The 19,950-nt window shown below is 42.0% G+C and overlaps 2 protein-coding genes across 3 annotated transcripts in view; one reads left to right on the forward strand and one right to left on the reverse strand.

Annotated features, from left to right (window-relative positions):
• The first annotated feature begins 504 nt into the window (after positions 1-504).
• ANKRD42 (ankyrin repeat domain 42) lies at positions 505-13,966 on the forward strand. The gene is made up of 12 exons (XM_073669617.1): positions 505-614; positions 4,440-4,606; positions 5,952-6,059; positions 6,128-6,247; positions 6,360-6,495; positions 10,569-10,769; positions 11,044-11,169; positions 11,280-11,385; positions 11,469-11,638; positions 11,795-11,921; positions 12,679-12,820; positions 13,723-13,966. The coding sequence occupies exons 1-12, from the start codon at positions 593-595 to the stop codon at positions 13,822-13,824; spliced, it is 1,527 nt and encodes a 508-aa protein (XP_073525718.1). The 5' UTR covers positions 505-592; the 3' UTR covers positions 13,825-13,966.
• Positions 13,967-15,086: 1,120 nt separating this feature from the next.
• Positions 15,087-19,950, reverse strand: part of CCDC90B (coiled-coil domain containing 90B) — a 58,617-nt gene continuing 53,753 nt past the window's right edge. For both annotated transcript variants that reach the window (XM_073661709.1, XM_073661708.1), the window contains 2 exons: positions 19,185-19,299; positions 15,087-15,387 (listed from right to left, as the gene is read on the reverse strand). In XM_073661709.1, coding sequence (XP_073517810.1) covers positions 15,332-15,387; positions 19,185-19,299 — 171 coding nt within the window. In that variant the 3' untranslated portion in view covers positions 15,087-15,331. The remainder of the gene's footprint in view (positions 15,388-19,184; positions 19,300-19,950) is intronic.

A 19,950-nucleotide genomic window follows, 5' to 3' on the forward strand; every position in this document is an offset into this window, starting at 1 on the left:
AAAAAATAATAAAACCCAATTCCAAACATTTTTTTTTGCCAAAAAAAGTAAAAAAATATAAAGTTGTCCCCTTTCAAAAGTGGATGAACCCTTTAAAACGAATGGTCACCGTGGTTCTCGCTATCGGCATCCTTAGCGATCATCTTATGGGTTTCCTAAAAGCCTAAAGTGAAAAAAAAAAAAAAAAAAGATAACCCCTAGAGCGCCCCCTATGGCTCTGGAGTGGGACATTACATCCTCAGTAACCTATACACTACAAGTCCCAGCATTCCCTGCACCAGTACAGACAGGCAGTTACTTTTACCTCTGTGCAGCCACAGACAGCTGCCTCTCCCCAGTCTGAGCAGCCCTGACCCTCCCTCAGTCTCTGTCTATGGCGGCCAGATGCCCTTTACTGTCAAGGTCTCAACAGACTGGAAGCCGAGGATCCGCGCAGCCGCTCTGCCAGCTTCCAAGATGGCGTCCTTCCGACCAGTCTTACGTCGCTGCGGAAGTGACGTCACCATACCACCTACAGTTTCCATAGGAACCACCTCGCGTCCCGGAAGTTTCCTGTAACGGCGTTTACTTATTAGTTCCCAGAAGCTGAAATATGCCGGCGGTGTCCTCAGCAGGTGAGAGGCCCAACAGTGGAGAACCACAAGTGCCAGCGTGTCCACCTCTTTTCAACTGCATTAACTGTCTATTTTTTTCACTTTTTTAGTTTGTGTTCCGATGGATGCAGCAAAAAAGTAAAATAATCTGGTTTTATCCACATTTTATCTTTCACTCCTGTTTTTTTCGCAAGATTTTTTTATACTATGTTTCTTAAAGGGGTTGTCTAACCGCAGAAATCCCCTTTAATATGAGACCCCGTCCTGATTTTCCTGATGCAAAAACATTTCTGACTTGATTTATATTATTACTTTATTGACATTTTTGATTAGTTTAAATGGGTTTTCCCAAACTTTAAAGGCAATGGCCGCCGCCGACATGGGAGAAATAAGACGGCACTAAGATTCAGTCTGTAATCTCTATTCCTTCATCCCAGCAATATAGGCTGGATGTGAGGTCTGCGTGTCTCTCCCAGTAATATAGGCTGGATGTGAGGTCTGTGTGTCTCTCCCAGTAATATAGGCTGGATGTGAGGTCTGCGTGTCTCTCCCAGTAATATAGGCTGGATGTGAGGTCTGCGTGTGTCTCTCCCAGTAATATAGGCTGGATGTGAGGTCTGCGTGTCTCTCCCAGCAATATAGGCTGGATGTGAGGTCTGCGTGTCTCTCCCAGTAATATAGGCTGGATGTGAGGTCTGCGTGTCTCTCCCAGCAATATAGGCTGGATGTGAGGTCTGCGTGTCTCTCCCAGCAATATAGGCTGGATGTGAGGTCTGCGTGTCTCTCCCAGCAATATAGGCTGGATGTGAGGTCTGCGTGTCTCTCCCAGCAATATAGGCTGGATGTGAGGTCTGCGTGTCTCTCCCAGCAATATAGGCTGGATGTGAGGTCTGCGTGTCTCTCCCAGCAATATAGGCTGGATGTGAGGTCTGCGTGTGTCTCCCAGTAATATAGGCTGGATGTGAGGTCTGTGTGTCTCTCCCAGCAATATAGGCTGGATGTGAGGTCCGTGTGTCTCTCCCAGCAATATAGGCTGGATGTGAGGTCCGTGTGTCTCTCCCAGCAATATAGGCCGGATGTGAGGTCCGTGTGTCTCTCCCAGTAATATAGGCTGGATGTGAGGTCCGTGTGTGTCTCCCAGTAATATAAGCTGGATGTGAGGTCCGTGTGTCTCTCCCAGTAATATAGGCTGGATGTGAGGTCTGTGTGTGTCTCCCAGTAATATAGGCTGGATGTGAGGTCTGTGTGTGTCTCCCAGTAATACAGGCTGGATGTGAGGTCTGCGTCTCCCAGTAATATAGGCTGGATGTGAGGTCTGTGTGTCTCTCCCAGCAATATAGGCTGGATGTGAGGTCTGTGTGTCTCTCCCAGCAATATAGGCTGGATGTGAGGTCTGCGTGTCTCTCCCAGCAATATAGGCTGGATGTGAGGTCTGCGTGTCTCTCCCAGCAATATAGGCTGGATGTGAGGTCTGCGTGTCACATCCAGCCTATATTGCTGGGAGAGAGGTCTGCGTGTCTCTCCCAGCAATATAGGCTGGATGTGAGGTCTGCGTGTCTCTCCCAGTAATATAGGCTGGATGTGAGGTCTGCGTGTCTCTCCCAGCAATATAGGCTGGATGTGAGGTCTGCGTGTCTCTCCCAGCAATATAGGCTGGATGTGAGGTCTGCGTGTCTCTCCCAGTAATATAGGCTGGATGTGAGGTCTGCGTGTGTCTCCCAGTAATATAGGCTGGATGTGAGGTCTGCGTGTGTCTCCCAGTAATATAGGCTGGATGTGAGGTCTGCGTGTGTCTCCCAGTAATATAGGCTGGATGTGAGGTCTGCGTGTGTCTCCCAGTAATATAGGCTGGATGTGAGGTCTGTGTGTCTCTCCCAGCAATATAGGCTGGATGTGAGGTCTGTGTGTCTCTCCCAGCAATATAGGCTGGATGTGAGGTCTGTGTGTGTCTCCCAGTAATATAGGCTGGATGTGAGGTCTGTGTGTGTGTCCCAGTAATATAGGCTGGATGTGAGGTCTGTGTGTCTCTCCCAGCAATATAGGCTGGATTTGAGGTCTGTGTGTCTCTCCCAGTAATATAGGCTGGATGTGAGGTCTGTGTGTCTCTCCCAGTAATATAGGCTGGATGTGAGGTCTGTGTGTCTCTCCCAGTAATATAGGCTGGATGTGAGGTCTGCGTGTCTCTCCCAGTAATATAGGCTGGATGTGATGTCTGTGTGTCTCTCCCAGTAATATAGGCAGGATGTGAGCTCTGTGTGTCTCTCCCAGTAATATAGGCTGGATGTGAGCTCTGTGTGTCTCTCCCAGTAATATAGGCTGGATGTGAGCTCTGTGTGTCTCTCCCAGTAATGTAGGCTGGACATGAGGTGTGGGTGTATCCAGGGTGCTGCTCTCTTTATAAACTCACATATCAGCCCAGCTTTTCGCTGTTTTCTGTGCCCTCCACAATCTTTTCTCCCCTGCCCCCTTGCAGATCTGTGTACAGTCATTTCTCCCTCTTTGCCATCTCTAACATTCACACATTCGTATTCATATTATTACTAGAGAAAGGGATTGATTTTTTTTTTCCTCAGGTGTCATCTTAATTACATCTGTTTTCTCTCAGTGGATTAGTTAAAAACAGATGAGACTCGGTTTAAAAACTGAAGTGTAAAGTTTGTCTTTTGTGTGTCTTCGGATTAATGACCGAGTCTCGTCCGCAAAACAGTTGAGGATAGGACCTGCTCAGAGTCCGACGGAGCAGTTTTTAAAATTGATGGGTGTATGGATCAGTGAAGCTTCATGGGTCAATGTGCTGCCGAGAAAATTACGGACAGCACTAAGTTGTATCACATGGATGTGTGAATGTAGTGAGAGGTGGCAGAGTGCCGTACATTGGGTAGTGGTTGCAAGTGGTACTGCAAGCTCTTTCCATCTCATTTCTATAGTACCATTCATGACCACTACACAATGTACGGCACTGTGCCTTTTCCAGTGCTCAACCTCAACTTTAACCCCTTTACCGCTGGGCAATTTTTTTTTTCGTTTCTTGTTCCCCTTCTTCCAAGAGCTATAACTTTTTTTATTTTTTCCCTCCGTATAGCCGTGTGAAGCATTGTTTTGTGCAGGACAAGTTGTACTTTTGAACGACATCATTCATTTTATCATGTGATGCACTGGAAAATGCGTTGTAATTGCAAAAAAAAAAAAAAAAAAAAGTGCAATTTCACAATTTTTGGGCGGGTGTTTTTTTTTTAAATAATTTTTACTGTCAATATGATTCTCCAGGTCAGTACAAGTACACAGATACCAAACATGTATAGTTTTGTTGTTTTTTTTTTTATTTAAAAATATTCAGAAATAAAAAAAAAAAAAAAAAAAAAATGTTGCTTTTGTCGCCATTTTCCGAGACCTGTAACCTTTTCATTTTTTGGGATCTGTCGCTGGGTGAGGGCTTACTTTTTTGCGCGCCGAGCTGACGTTTTTATTTCTACAATTTTGGTGTAGATGCGATGTTTTGATCGCCTCTTATTGCAATGTTGCTGCGACAAAAAAACAAACAAACGTAATTCTGGCCTTTTTGATTCCTTTTCTCGTTACACCGTTTACCGATCAGATTATTTTATATTTTGATAGATCGGACGTTTCTGATCGCAGCGATACCGAATATGTGAATTTTTATTTTTTAATTGTTTTACACACCCGCCGCTGTTAAAGGCAGACGATGGTTGAATAAATCGGCCTTCATCTGCCAGGAACGACGCGGGCTCGGAGACACAACATATGCTGTATCAGGTCGTCGTATGTCATGAAGGGGTTAAGAACTTTTAAGTAACCCGTGCGTCTGCTTGCGACCGTCTCTCGTAGCCGCTCTGCAGAAGAGGAGGGATCACGGCAGCATCCACGAGGCGGTGAGGTGCGGACATGTCGAAGAGCTGGCCACCATCGTGAAGAACGGGACCAGCGTGAACGTGGTGGACCCGCTCCATAAGTTTACACCCCTGCACTGGGCGGCACATTCTGGGAGTCTGGAGGTAACGAACCACTAAGGTTGTACATTTCTAAGTGCACGGTCTACCTGGGATTCTACTTTAAAGGGGTTAAAAAAAAAGAAAAAAGTTCTACAACTTTCTTCTCCAGTTTCAAGATCTCCGCTTGCTATCAGTGATTGAGAGCAATCAGCCCTGTACAGAGAGCAATCCTATCCGGTCAAGACAATGCTCTGTGAGCCGTTACATTGTAACAATGAATGTACATTGTATCAGCGCGCTGCTCACAGAGCAGAGGGATACAATTGTTTCACTCTCTCAGCTGAGCGCAGGAAGCAGGGAAAGGATGAAAACTAGATTGTTCTCATTCACTGACCTCAAAAGGTTAAATGTCGATAAATTGGAGGGGGGCGCTAGTACAGTTGTGTGACAGGGATCGCTCCACTTACATGCCATTGTCACAGATGCTTGCTGTATAACACAGCTGACACCTGCCCACTCCGTACAACCGCAACCATACATAGACATAAAAGGCAGGACGGGGTTAATTACACTGGAATTTTGGTCCCGGTTTAATTGGAACAAATAGAATTCAAAACTAGAACAAGTTTAGGGAAGAGCCGACCAGAATGGTGACTGGTCTGCAAACCATGTCCTATGAGGAACGGTTGCAGGATTTGGGAATGTTTAGCTTGCAAAAAAGAAGACTGAGAGGAGACTTAATAGCTGTCTACAAATATGTCAAGGGCTGTCACATTGTAGAAGGATCATCTTTATTCTCATTTGCACAAGGAAAGACTAGAAGCAATGGGATGAAACTAAATGGGAGGAGACACAAAACTTTTTGACAGTTAGGGTGATTAATGAGTGGAACAGGCTGCCACGAGAGGTGGTGAGTTCTCCTTCAATGGACGTCTTCAAACAGAGGCTGGACAGACATCTGTCTGAGATGATCTAGTGAATCCTGCTTTGAGCAGGGGGTTGGACCAGATGACCCAGGAGGTCCCTTCCAACTCTACCATTCTATGAATAGAAAGAATGTAGAACACTAAATCCAGGACACAAAGGCTAAAAGGGAGCGCATTCTTCTCTCACTGCCACTAGAGGGAGCTCACTGCATACTGGATTACTATTGAGTTCCATGGATAAACAGTATGCTCTGAGCTCCCTCTAGTGGTGACTGCAGGAAGGCAGAATTGTATTACTTAGCTGTTTATATAGAGGATTTTGAGCTCTGTATCAGGAAAATTGTAATTGATGTAAAGTTCTATTAAGAACTAGTTGGGAATATATCTATTTATCAATTAAATAGTCCTTGATATTCAAGGACAGAAAGAATCACTGTGCCTTTATGATCAGGTTAATCTGCAGTTTGTCTGTTATATTGCAGTGTCTTCACTGGTTACTGTGGCACGGCGCTGATATCACTAATGTTACAACCAGAGGGTGGACGGCCGCTCATTTAGCTGCTATAAAAGGACAAGATGCCTGCATGCAGGTACACAGCCAACGTCTGTCTGTCTATCGATCGATCGCATTATATCCACATCTTGTTCTTGCTCACAGGCCTTGGTTCTCAGTGGAGCAAACCTATCAGCTAAAGACGACCGGCAGTGCTCGCCCTCACACCTGGCTGCGTCCCACGGCCACTCATTCACACTGCAGACCATACTGCGCACGGTGGCGGTGAGCACAGGCTAATACACTGACTGTTACATGGCAGCCGGTCTTCACGTATTGTGGAGGATGAGACGTGTTACGGGATTATTCTATATAATGAAGGTTATATTCATTACAGGATACAGGCAGCGCAGATATTAAAGGATGGACACCAGTTCATTATGCTGCATTCCATGGCCGACTTGGCTGTTTACAGCTTCTTGTGAGGTGGGGGGCTTCTGTAGAAGAAACCGATCATGATGGAAATTCACCAGGTAGATCTATTATTATATTCATGTTTAAAATGTAATACTGCCCCCTATGTACAAGAATATAACTACTATAATACTGCCCCCTATGTACAAGAATATAACTACTATAATACTGCCCCCTATGTACAAGAATATAACTACTATAATACTGCCCCCTATGTACAAGAATATAACTACTATAATACTGCCCCCTATGTACAGTACAAGAATATAACTACTATAATACTGCCCCTATGTACAAGAATATAACTACTATAATACTGCCCCTATGTACAAGAATATAACTACTATAATACTGCCCCATATGTACAAGAATATAACTACTATAATACTGCCCCCTATGTACAGTACAAGAATATAACTACTATAATACTGCCCCTATGTACAAGAATATAACTACTATAATACTGCTCCTATGTACAAGAATATAACTACTATAATACTACCCCCTATGTACAAGAATATAACTACTATATTACTGCTCCTATGTACAAGAATATAACTACTATAATACTGCTCCCTATGTACAAGAATATAACTACTATATTACTGCTCCTATGTACAAGAATATAACTACTATAATACTGCCCCCTATGTACAAGAATATAACTACTATAATACTGCTCCTATGTACAATAATATAACTACTATATTACTGCTCCTATGTACAAGAATATAACTACTATAATACTGCCCCCTATGTACAAGAATATAACTACTATAATACTGCCCCCTATGTACAAGAATATAACTACTATAATACTGCTCCCTATGTACAAGAATATAACTACTATAATACTGCTCCCTATGTACAAGAATATAATTACTATAATACTGCTCCCTATATACAAGAATATAACTACTATAATACTGCCCCCTATGTACAAGAATATAACTACTATAATACTGCCCCCTATGTACAAGAATATAACTACTATAATACTGCCCCCTATGTACAAGAATATAACTACTATAATACTGCTCCCTATGTACAAGAATATAACTACTATAATACTGCTCCCTATGTACAAGAATATAATTACTATAATACTGCTCCCTATATACAAGAATATAACTACTATAATACTGCCACCTATATACAAGAATATAACTACTATAATACTGCTCCCTATGTACTAGAATATAACTACTATAATACTGCCCCCTATGTACAAGAATATAACTACTATAATACTGCCCCCTATGTACAAGAATATAACTACTATATTACTGCTCCTATGTACAAGAATATAACTACTATAATACTGCTCCTATGTACAAGAATATAACTACTATAATACTGCCCCTATGTACAAGAATATAACTACTATAATACTGCTCCCTATATACAAGAATATAACTACTATAATACTGCCACCTATATACAAGAATATAACTACTATAATACTGCTCCCTATGTACTAGAATATAACTACTATAATACTGCCCCCTATGTACAAGAATATAACTACTATAATACTGCTCCTATGTACAGGAATATAACTACGATAATACTGCTCCTATGTACAAGAATATAACTACTATAATACTGCCCCTATGTACAAGAATATAACTACTATAATACTGCCACTATGTACGAGAATATAACTACTATAATACTGCCCCCTATGTACAAGAATATAACTACTATAATACTGCCTCCTATGTACAAGAATATAACTACTATAATACTGCCCCTATGTACAAGAATATAACTACTATAATACTGCCCCATATGTACAAGAATATAACTACTATAATACTGCCCCCTATGTACAGTACAAGAATATAACTACTATAATACTGCCCCTATGTACAAGAATATAACTACTATAATACTGCTCCTATGTACAAGAATATAACTACTATAATACTACCCCCTATGTACAAGAATATAACTACTATATTACTGCTCCTATGTACAAGAATATAACTACTATAATACTGCTCCCTATGTACAGTACAAGAATATAACTACTATAATACTGCCCCTATGTACAAGAATATAACTACTATAATACTGCCCCTATGTACAAGAATATAACTACTATAATACTGCCCCATATGTACAAGAATATAACTACTATAATACTGCCCCCTATGTACAGTACAAGAATATAACTACTATAATACTGCCCCTATGTACAAGAATATAACTACTATAATACTGCTGCCTATGTACAAGAATATAACTACTATAATACTACCCCCTATGTACAAGAATATAACTACTATATTACTGCTCCTATGTACAAGAATATAACTACTATAATACTGCTCCCTATGTACAAGAATATAACTACTATATTACTGCTCCTATGTACAAGAATATAACTACTATAATACTGCCCCCTATGTACAAGAATATAACTACTATAATACTGCTCCTATGTACAATAATATAACTACTATAATACTGCTCCCTATGTACAAGAATATAACTACTATAATACTGCCCCTATGTACGAGAATATAACTACTATAATACTGCCCCCTATATACAAGAATATAACTACTATATTACTGCTCCTATGTACAAGAATATAACTACTATAATACTGCTCCCTATGTACAAGAATATAACTACTATATTACTGCTCCTATGTACAAGAATATAACTACTATAATACTGCCCCCTATGTACAAGAATATAACTACTATAATACTGCTCCTATGTACAATAATATAACTACTATAATACTGCTCCCTATGTACAAGAATATAACTACTATAATACTGCTCCCTATGTACAAGAATATAACTACTATATTACTGCTCCCTATGTACAAGAATATAACTACTATATTACTGCTCCTATGTACAAGAATATAACTACTATAATACTGCCCCATATGTACAAGAATATAACTACTATAATACTGCCCCCTATGTACAAGAATATAACTACTATAATACTGCTCCCTATGTACAAGAATATAACTACTATAATACTGCTCCCTATGTACAAGAATATAATTACTATAATACTGCTCCCTATATACAAGAATATAACTACTATAATACTGCCCCTATGTACAAGAATATAACTACTATAATACTGCTCCCTATATACAAGAATATAACTACTATAATACTGCCACCTATATACAAGAATATAACTACTATAATACTGCTCCCTATGTACTAGAATATAACTACTATAATACTGCCCCCTATGTACAAGAATATAACTACTATAATACTGCTCCTATGTACAGGAATATAACTACGATAATACTGCTCCTATGTACAAGAATATAACTACTATAATACTGCCCCTATGTACAAGAATATAACTACTATAATACTGCCCCTATGTACGAGAATATAACTACTATAATACTGCCCCCTATGTACAAGAATATAACTACTATAATACTGCCTCCTATGTACAAGAATATAACTACTATAATACTGCCTCCTATGTACAAGAATATAACTACTATAATACTGCCACTATGTACAAGAATATAACTACTATAATACTGCTCCTATGTAGAATATAACTACTATAATACTGCTCCCTATGTACTAGAATATAACTACTATAATACTGCCCCTATGTACAAGAATATAACTACTATAATACTGCCAGTATGTAGAAGAATATAACTACTATAATACTGCTCCTATGTAGAATATAACTACTATAATACTGCTCCTATGTAGAATATAACTACTATAATACTGCTCCCTATGTACTAGAATATAACTACTATAATACTGCCCCCTATGTACAAGAATATAACTACTATAATACTGTCAGTATGTAGAAGAATATAACTACTATAATACTGCCCCTATGTACAAGAATATAACTACTATAATACTGCCAGTATGTAGAAGAATATAACTACTATAATACTGCCAGTATGTAGAAGAATTTAACTACTATAATACTGCCCCTATGTACAAGAATATAAGTACTATAATACTGCCCCCTATGGGTGAGATTATGAATCAGAATTGGAAAGCTATTTTTACATTAGGAATGAGTCCCTCTATAGATGTCTATGTACATTATATTATATATTGGTTCTGTATATGTTACTGGATATTTTTTTGTCTATTATAAGTGCATTTAGCCGCCATGGAGGGACATCTGCATTGCTTAAAATTTCTGCTCAGTAAAATCCCCAGCTTCACCCGTGCTCTAGAGGCAAGGAACAATAATGGAGACAACCTGAAGGACCTGGCAAGAAGATTTTATAAGGAGAAAATCATTCAGTATATAGACGGTGTGGAGTATGAGAGGGATCATCCGGAAGAGATGGAGAGTGAGTGTACCCAAGAGCTGATATAATCAGAATCTCTGGCAGAAAACATATCAGCGCTGTGGTTTACTAGTATAGAACTTTTCCCGCAGACATAAATGTAAATGGCTGCCACTAGGGGGAGCTCACTGCACACAGATCCATGCAGGCCTCATAGGGTTCAATATTGTATTTGTCTTCAGTGAGCTCCCCCTGGTGGCAGCCAGAATCTTATGCATCTTTTTGTTTGTGTCAAACTCTATGTAGCATTTATTATGGTTCTTCTTTTCTTCGTTAGATTTGGCGTTCCCGGCGCACGTCGCTGCCTATAAAGGTGATCTGGTAACGCTTCGAAAACTGGTAGAGAGTGGAATAATTAACATTAACGAGCGAGATGATAAAGGCTCCACTCCCTTACACAAAGGTGAGAATCATAGAAAAAAAAAAAAAAATGGGACGAGCCTGTCTATAAGGGAACGTCTAACAGATCTACGGGGCGAGCCATGTGATGCAACCGGGTGTTGTGCTCCTCAGCCGCGAGCAACGGTCAGGTGGAGTGCATACAGTGGCTGCTGGAAATGGGGGCGGACTACAACATCACCACCGAGGCCGGGGAGACCCCGAAAGATGTTGCCAAAAGGTAGCAGAATAATTTACCATGTGCCATGTTGGATTCTGACCTGTACTACTCGCTGTTGCCTTATTCCCATGTGTCGGTGACAGGTCCGCACATCCGGCTGCTGTAAAGCTCCTCGGGGGCAGGGTCGATGAAGATTCAGGGGACGAGTTAAGCGAAGACAACCCCTTGTTTTTCGAGAGACACGGCGTGGAAGGAAGCACCGATCAACAAGAAGATCTAAACATGAGCGCCAGCGAAAAGAAAAAGGCCCGCAGTACGTAGAGAAAAATAGAGTGTGGGGGGGTGTAAGGAGCGGGTCGGAGTTCTTGACGACCCTCAAAACAAGGGTCTCCAGCCTGTGCATGCTGGGAATTGTAGTTCACAAACCATTGAAGTATTAAATATCAGTGATATATTGTCTTTCTTCCAGTGAGAGCCCATGACAAGGTGAAAGAACTCGAGAAGTTACTGGAGATCGCAAAAAGCAATTTTAAGCATCTAGGTGGCATCCTGGAAGAAGAAAATCGTAGGAAAAAGGAGCAAAAAGAATCTGAGAAGTAAAGGATTAGCATTAAAGGGGTTGTCCAGGACTTTAACATTGATGTCTGATCGGTGGGGGTGTGACACTTGGCTTACTCACCGATCAGCTGTTCCCGGCGCTGCTGGCGGCCGATACTGCGCAGTTGCTGAGATGCACAGCGCCATCAATTGTATAGTGGCTGCGGCCAGGTACTGCAAATCCGCCCCTTGATTTGAATCGGGGATGGATAGCAGTAAAAAGTGATCAAGGAGTCCTATTGCTCCCCCAAAAATAAGCTCTCTCAGCTTCTTCATCGGAACCTCCCCACCCCCCACCCAAGAAAAAAAAACTGGTCCCAGTAAATGGCAACACTTTTTTTTTTTTTTTATTACTGTTAAGCTGATTTCAAAAATCAATACAAAAAAATTATATATTTATCGTTGTAATACCACCGACCTGGAGAATAAAGTTTCCTGGTCCGCAGAATGGCGTTTTTTTTTTTTAGTAAAGTAGTTCTTCTGATTAGCTATGTCGCTTACCCGATGTGCAGGGCATTGCAGTAGCTTAGATATCCGTGGTTACAAGCAATAAGAATTGTCACTATATGAGTGGTTGTAACCATGGATACCTATGCTACTACAATGCCCTGCACCTGGGGTAAGCAACATAGCAAATCAGAAGAACTATACTACATTTCTAATTGCAGGTATTTGCTATTATTATTACACCTACTGCATATTGGGATAGGATCTTGGAGATGGGAATACCTTTTTAAGGCCTGATTTTCTCCGTAGGGTGATCAGAGATTTGGAGGCGCAGCTGGAGTACGAGCGTCTGCGCCGGGAGAAGATGGAGGTCCAGCTTGATGAATACAGGGTGCAGATCTCTCAGCTCAGCAGCTGCCTGCAGCAGACGAAACCTCCTCCCAGAGCCAGCGTAAGCGGCTTATATACCGTTCTGTGCTAGAAACGTCTTATTACAGGCCGCTTTATAGTTCTTCATCGCCTTTACATGCTTTGGTATCAGCAGCACAGAGTATTTTAGGAGCGACTTGTGTCATTCCCGTGGTGATCTGCTCTGTATAATCTGTGGCCTCCTAAATGGCTCATAGTGGACAGAGCAGGGTCCCCCAGAACAGTCCCCAATAAGAAAGTTCCCCCGCAGCAGCACAAAGTATTTAAGGAAAGGCCGATTTTGGCAGGGATTTCGCAACAGATTTGACATTAGTGAAGGAATTGAAATGGGGGCAACGAGAAAGGAAATGGGGAAACCACTATGCCACAGTAGAAAATGGCTTAGTCGGAGCACAATTTTTTGAATTCCCATTGAAGTCAATGGAGAGCTGCAGAGTCGTACCTGCGAGATGGGAATACGCGTATTCTGTACACTGAGCTCCCTCTAGTGGTGGCTTCAGGCATTCAGGATTTTAGCATTTCACATTTTTCCTATGCAGGAGATTGGTAGGTGTGTGTGTGATAAAGCTCCATCCCGCTGTAAAAATAGTCATCACATGCTCACCCTCCCCTGGTCCAGCACTGCAGCTCCTCTCCTACTCCTGTGATTGATTGCAGCCTGTACACAAGCACCAGAGGAGGTGCACTGCTGGACCCGGGGAGGGCGAGTACGTGATGATTTTGGTATTTTGAACACGGCTAGGTTAAAACTAGTAAAAAAATAAATAAAATATAGAAGGTGAAATTTGGTTTAATCTGCACAGGTTATATGGAGGCATTGCCTCCAGTCGGCGCAGGCTGCAGTACCACACACAACCTGAAGATACTGGTGGCGCTGTTTTCTGCCCCTGAACATTTTCCTCACGTGATGTCTCCTTTCTCCAGAAACTGTCCGACGCGTACAAGGAGAAGAAAAGCGCCAAGAAGAAACCGGCTCCGCAACAAAACCCGGGTGGCGTGTTTGTGAAGAGGGGAACGGAGAAGTAACGCAGTGCATGCTGGGAAGTTAGACTGTCGCAGGTCACCTGACCCTGGATTAGTTATCTATAGAAATCTGATTTTTCTGGATTTTAGGGCAATATTTATTTCCAAAACTGTATTATATATATATATATATATATATATATATATATATATATATATATATATATATATATATATATATATATATATATATATATATATATATATATATATATATATATATATATATATATATATATATATATATATATATATATATATATTATTATTAGTGGCTGAACTTTATAAAAGAAAAAAGAAATAAATTAAACTTGCTTTGTGTCTGCATTATGGAGACTTGTTGTTTTGTATTTTATGTCCAAAGTTCTGTGAGGACTTTTTTTTCTTTTTTTTTTTTTGCTCTTTTTAATTATACAATTTCTTTTTAATGCATTTTTTTTAAGGTGAAGGAACTAAAAATCGTTAGATTTATACGCCATAAAGAGAAAAAAAAATCAAACTATTTCTATTCTAATAAATTGGACTTTTATGGACTTAAAAAGAAAAAAAAAAATCTGTATTTTTCCTTCTATTAAAAACAAAGACTATCAATTTAAATTTTTATATTTCTTTATTTTTTTATTTACATATAAAAAAAAAAGAGTTTAATATATTTAACTGCACTTTTTTTAGTCTCCATAGGGAAACTTTTTTTTTTTTATTCGATTTCAGTGTATGGAACAAGCAATATCATACTATATGATACTATATAATACTATAGGACTGCAATATGTAGTGCAATATCAAGGTTGGGGCTTAACAGGCATATCAAGACATTGGGGTTATGAGCCGTGGCAACCCCCCACAATCACATTATGGAGATATGAAGGGTTTTTGGGGTCCAAACAGACGATCCACCATGATCATGCTGCTGTTAAAGAGATGAAGTGGTCACACTGCAGCGGCTGTCAGAGGCCAGGTGTATAACACAGCTGGCAGCCGCTATGTAAGGAGCATTCTCAGCTCCTGAACCCACTCCTTGATATAATAGTTCATTATGGAGCAGAAGGGGATTACAATGAAATGGGGGAAAAAAAAAAGTTTTGTGATACTCTGCTGAGAGAAGTTTATGCTCTTTGTGGCCACCCAGTGGTTGTAGTGTGAATTGCAGCCTGTCAAAGGAACGTCATCATAACCCTTTATAAAACCTCAGATGGGAAAAGAACGACACTCACCTGTCTACAACCAAAGAGCAGCACGGAGCGCAGACATCGAACCAGCAGCGATTGGCGGGGGGCCAATATATTTAATATAACAATATAAACCAGAAATAAATTTCAGGGACAAAACACGTAGAAAAGGCACTTAAAGGAAGCGGTCAGTCCGATCCTAGAATAACACGAGAAATAATGAATTGTGCGTGAGAGGATAAGGAGCCCTGAACCGTTACAAGTCCTGCCTGCGAGTCCTGCCGGTGACTGGCGGCAGCGGGCACAGGAGCAGCTGCCAATCAAATCCTGGCAAGTCTTTCCTACTTCCAGAGTCGGTAAAATCCCAGAGCGATCGCCAGGCAGGTGAACACGGAGGCTGTAACGAGAAGGGGAGGAAAGGATATAAGAAGCAAGAATTAAAGGAGAGCTGTCCGCATCGAAATCTATATTGCAGCCAATAATGTGGACATTCATACAGTCATGGCCGAAAGTGTTGGCACCCTTGAAATTGTTCCAGAAAATGAATTATTTCTCCCAGAAAATTATTGCAATTACGCGTTTTGTTATACACAGGCTTATTTCCTTTTGTCTTTTTGTGTTGTTCCAATACACAGAGGAAAAAAAGGCAAAAAAAAAATCAGAGAATTTCAAACAAAACCCCAAAAATGGGCCGGACAAAATTGTTGGCACTTTTCCAAAATTGTGGTCAAACAACTTTGTTTCCAGCATGTGATGCTTGTTCATACTCACCTGTGACAAGTAACAGGTGTGGGCAATATGAAAATCACACCTGACACCAGATAAAAAGGGGAGAAGTTGACTCATTCTTTGCATTACACGTCTGTGTGTGCCACACTAAGCATGGAGAACAGAAAGAGGAGAAGAGAACTGTCTGAGGATTTGAGAAACACCAAAATTGTTGATGTTTTTCAATAATCTCAAGGTTACAAGTCCATCTCCAGAGATCTTGATGTTGCTTTGTCCACGGTGCGCAACATAATCAAGAAGTTTACAACCCATGGCACTGTAGCTAATCTCCCTGGATGAGGACGGCAGAGAAAAATTAATAAAAGGTTGCAACACAGGATAGTCCAGATGGTGGATAAGAAGCCCCAATCAAGTTACAAAGAAATCCAAGCTGTCCTGCAGGCTCAGGGTGCATCAATGTCAGCGTGAACTATCCATTGACATTTGAATTAACTAAAATGCTATGGCAGGAGACCCAGGAGGACCCCACTGCTGACACATACATAAAAAAGCTAGACTGCAGTTTGCCAAAATGTACGCAAGCCAAAAATCCTTCTGGGAAAGCGTCTTTGTGGACAGATGAGACCAAGCTAGAGCTTTTTGGTAAAGCACATCATTCTACAGAATGATGCCTACAAAAAAAGAACACAGTACCTACAGTCAAATATGGTGGAGGTTCAAATATGTTTTGGGGTGGTCTCTCTGCCTCTGGCACTGGGTGCACTGACTGTGTGCAAGGCATCATGAAATCTGAAGATTACCAAAGGATTTTAGGTCGCAATGTAGTGCCCAGTGTCAGAAAGCTGGGTTTGCATCTTAGGTCGTGGGTCTTCCAGTAGGACAATGACCTTAAATATTCAAGAAGCCCCCAGAAATAGATGGAAACGAAGCTCTGGAGAGTTCTGAAGTGGCAGCAATGAGTCCGGATCTAAATCCCATTGATCACCTGTGGAGAGATCGGAAAATTGCTGTTGGGAAAAAAAAAAACCTTCACATATGAGAGACCTGGAGGTGGTAGCAAATGTAGAGTGGTTCGGTGTGGGCTGAAGAGCTGACCCTGCACCATATACAGCGGATACCAGCACCAGCCTCTGACAGTAGCGACTGGAGTCAGCTCTGATCACTGTTGATTAACCATTTAAATACTGCTGTCAATTTATGAAATGTGGTATTTAAGTGGTGAGATCTAGGGCAGCAATTTGCTCCAATGTCCATCCATAGCACCCACACCCCAGCTGATAGTCACAAGGTGCCGATGGGTCGCAATAGCAGCTGGGGGGGCCTTCTAAAAAGGTCCCCTGCATTGCTTTACTGTAGTAATATAACGAATAGTAAAGGTTCAAGTCCTTTAAGGAAAGTAAAAAACAAAACAAACATCTTTCACATCACTCCCCTGTACTTCCTCCCAAAAATATATAATTATATACACACATACACATCACAGAACCGACCAAAAGTTTGGACACACCTTCTCATTTAAAGATTTTTCTGTATTTTCATGACTATGAAAATTGTACATTCACACTGAAGGCATCAAAACTATGAATTAACACATGTGGAATTATATACTTAACAAAAAAGTGTGAAACAACTGAAAATATGTCTTATATTCTAGGTTCTTCAAAGTAGCCACCTTTTGCTTTGATGACTGCTTTGCACACTCTTGGCATTCTCTTGATGAGCTTCAAGACGCAGTCACCGGAAATGGTCTTCCAACAATCTTGAAGGAGTTCCCAGAGATGCTTAGCACTTGTTTGCCCTTTTGCCTTCATTCTATGGTCCAGCTCACCCCAAACCATCTCGATTGGGTTCAGGTCTGGTGACTGTGGAGGCCAGGTCATCTGGCGTAGCACCCCATCACTCTCCTTCTTGGTCAAATAGCCCTTACACAGCCTGGAGGTGTGTTTGGGGTCATTGTCCTGTTGAAAAATAAATGATGGTCCAACTAAACGCAAACCGGATGGAATAGCATGCCGCTGCAAGATGCTGTGGTAGCCATGCTGGTTCAGTATGCCTTCAATTTTGAATAAATCCCCAACAGTGTCACCAGCAAAGCACCCCCACACCATCACACCTCCCCCTCCATGCTTCACGGTGGGAACCAGGCATGTAGAGTCCATCCGTTCACCTTTTCTGCGTCGCACAAAGACACGGTGGTTGGAACCAAAGATCTCAAATTTGGACTCATCAGACCAAAGCACAGATTTCCACTGGTCTAATGTCCATTTCTTGTGTTCTTTAGCCCAAACAAGTCTCTTCTGCTTGTAGCCTGTCCTTAGCAGTGGTTTCCTAGCAGCTATTTTACCATGAAGGCCTGCTGCACAAAGTCTCCTCTTAACAGTTGTTGTAGAGATGTGTCTGCTGCTAGAACTCTGTGTGGCATTGACCTGGTCTCTAATCTGAGCTGCTGTTAACCTGCGATTTCTGAGGCTGGTGACTCGGATAAACTTCTCCTCAGAAGCAGAGGTGACTCTTGGTCTTCCTTTCCTGGGGCGGTCCTCATGTGAGCCAGTTTCTTTGTAGCGCTTGATGGTTTTTGCAACTGCACTTGGGGACACTTTCAAAGTTTGCCCAATTTTTCGGACTGACTGACCTTCATTTCTTAAAGTAAGGATGGGCACTCGTTTTTCTTTACTTAGCTGCTTTTTTCTTGCCATAATACAAATTCTAACAGTCTCTTCAGTAGGACTATCAGCTGTGTATCCACCTGACTTCTGCACAACACAAGTGATGGTCCCAACCCCATTTATAAGGCAAGAAATCCCACTTGTTAGACCTGACAGGGCACACCTGTGAAGTGAAAACCATTTCCGGTGACTACCTCTTGAAGCTCATCAAGAGAATGCCAAGAGTGTGCAAAGCAGTCATCAAAGCAAAAGGTGGCTACTTTGAAGAACCTAGAATATAAGACATATTTTCAGTTGTTTCACACTTTTTTGTTAAGTATATAATTCCACATGTGTTAATTCATAGTTCTGATGCCTTCAGTGTGAATGTATAATTTTCAGTCATGAAAATACAGAAAAATCTTTAAATGAGAAGGTGTGTCCAAACTTTTGGTCTGTACTGTATATTATAATGGTAAAATTATTATTATTATTAAAAATAAAAGTAATAATAATATCAGATTTAAGAAGAAAAAATGTGAACACAGCCTAAAAATGGAGCACTTCAAAATGACAACTTGTCCCCCCACCAAAAAAACAAGACCTCATACGGCTGTGTAAATAGAAAAAAAAAAAAAAGTTAGGACTTTGTGATGGAGGGAGGAAAACAAAAATTTAAAGCGCAAAAAAGGAAAATTGTCTGCAGAGGAAGGGGTTGAACAGAACACAGCACAGGAAGTGTTGTCATAGGGACACTGGCCATAAAGGAGCTGAAGGTCCAATCACTGAGAAGCAGCGAGGACAGAAATGTGATACTCACCGGCCAAATAGCGGATGGTGTCCAACTTATGTGACTCCATCAGTGTCTTCAAGGAGGCGATGTCAATATCTATCTTCTTATTGATCTCGGTGATGGCGCCGTCCGTGGACATGTTCTGCAGGGGAAGAAGCCACGGTCAGCGGGTGATGGGAGGAGCGTCCGGGAGCGCGCGCCAGAGACAGAGCGCGCCAGAGACAGAGCGCGCCAGAGACAGAGCGCGCCAGAGACAGAGCGCGCCAGAGACAGAGCGCGCCAGAGACAGAGCGCGCCAGAGACAGAGCGCGCCAGAGACAGAGCGCGCCGCAGACGAGAGACAGAGCGCGCCGCAGACGAGAGACAGAGCGCGCCGCAGACGAGAGCGAGACAGAGCGAGACAGAGCGCGCCGCGCACGAGACAGAGCGAGACAGAGCGCGCCGCGCACGAGAGCGAGACAGAGCGAGACAGAGCGCGCCAGAGACAGAGCGCGCCAGAGACAGAGCGCGCCGCAGACGAGAGACAGAGCGCGCCGCAGACGAGAGACAGAGCGCGCCGCAGACGAGAGACAGAGCGCGCCGCGCACGAGAGCGAGACAGAGCGAGACAGAGCGCGCCGCGCACGAGAGCGAGACAGAGCGAGACAGAGCGCGCCGCGCACGAGAGCGAGACAGAGCGCGCCAGAGACAGAGCGCGCCAGAGACAGAGCGCGCCAGAGACAGAGCGCGCCAGAGACAGAGCGCGCCAGAGACAGAGCGCGCCGCAGACGAGAGACAGAGCGCGCCGCAGACGA

The sequence above is a fragment of the Phyllobates terribilis genome, unplaced genomic scaffold, assembly GCF_046119375.1.
Source record: "Phyllobates terribilis strain yellow unplaced genomic scaffold, ASM4611937v1 Scaffold_2__4_contigs__length_985480577, whole genome shotgun sequence".
Classification (NCBI taxonomy): Eukaryota; Metazoa; Chordata; class Amphibia; order Anura; family Dendrobatidae; genus Phyllobates; species Phyllobates terribilis.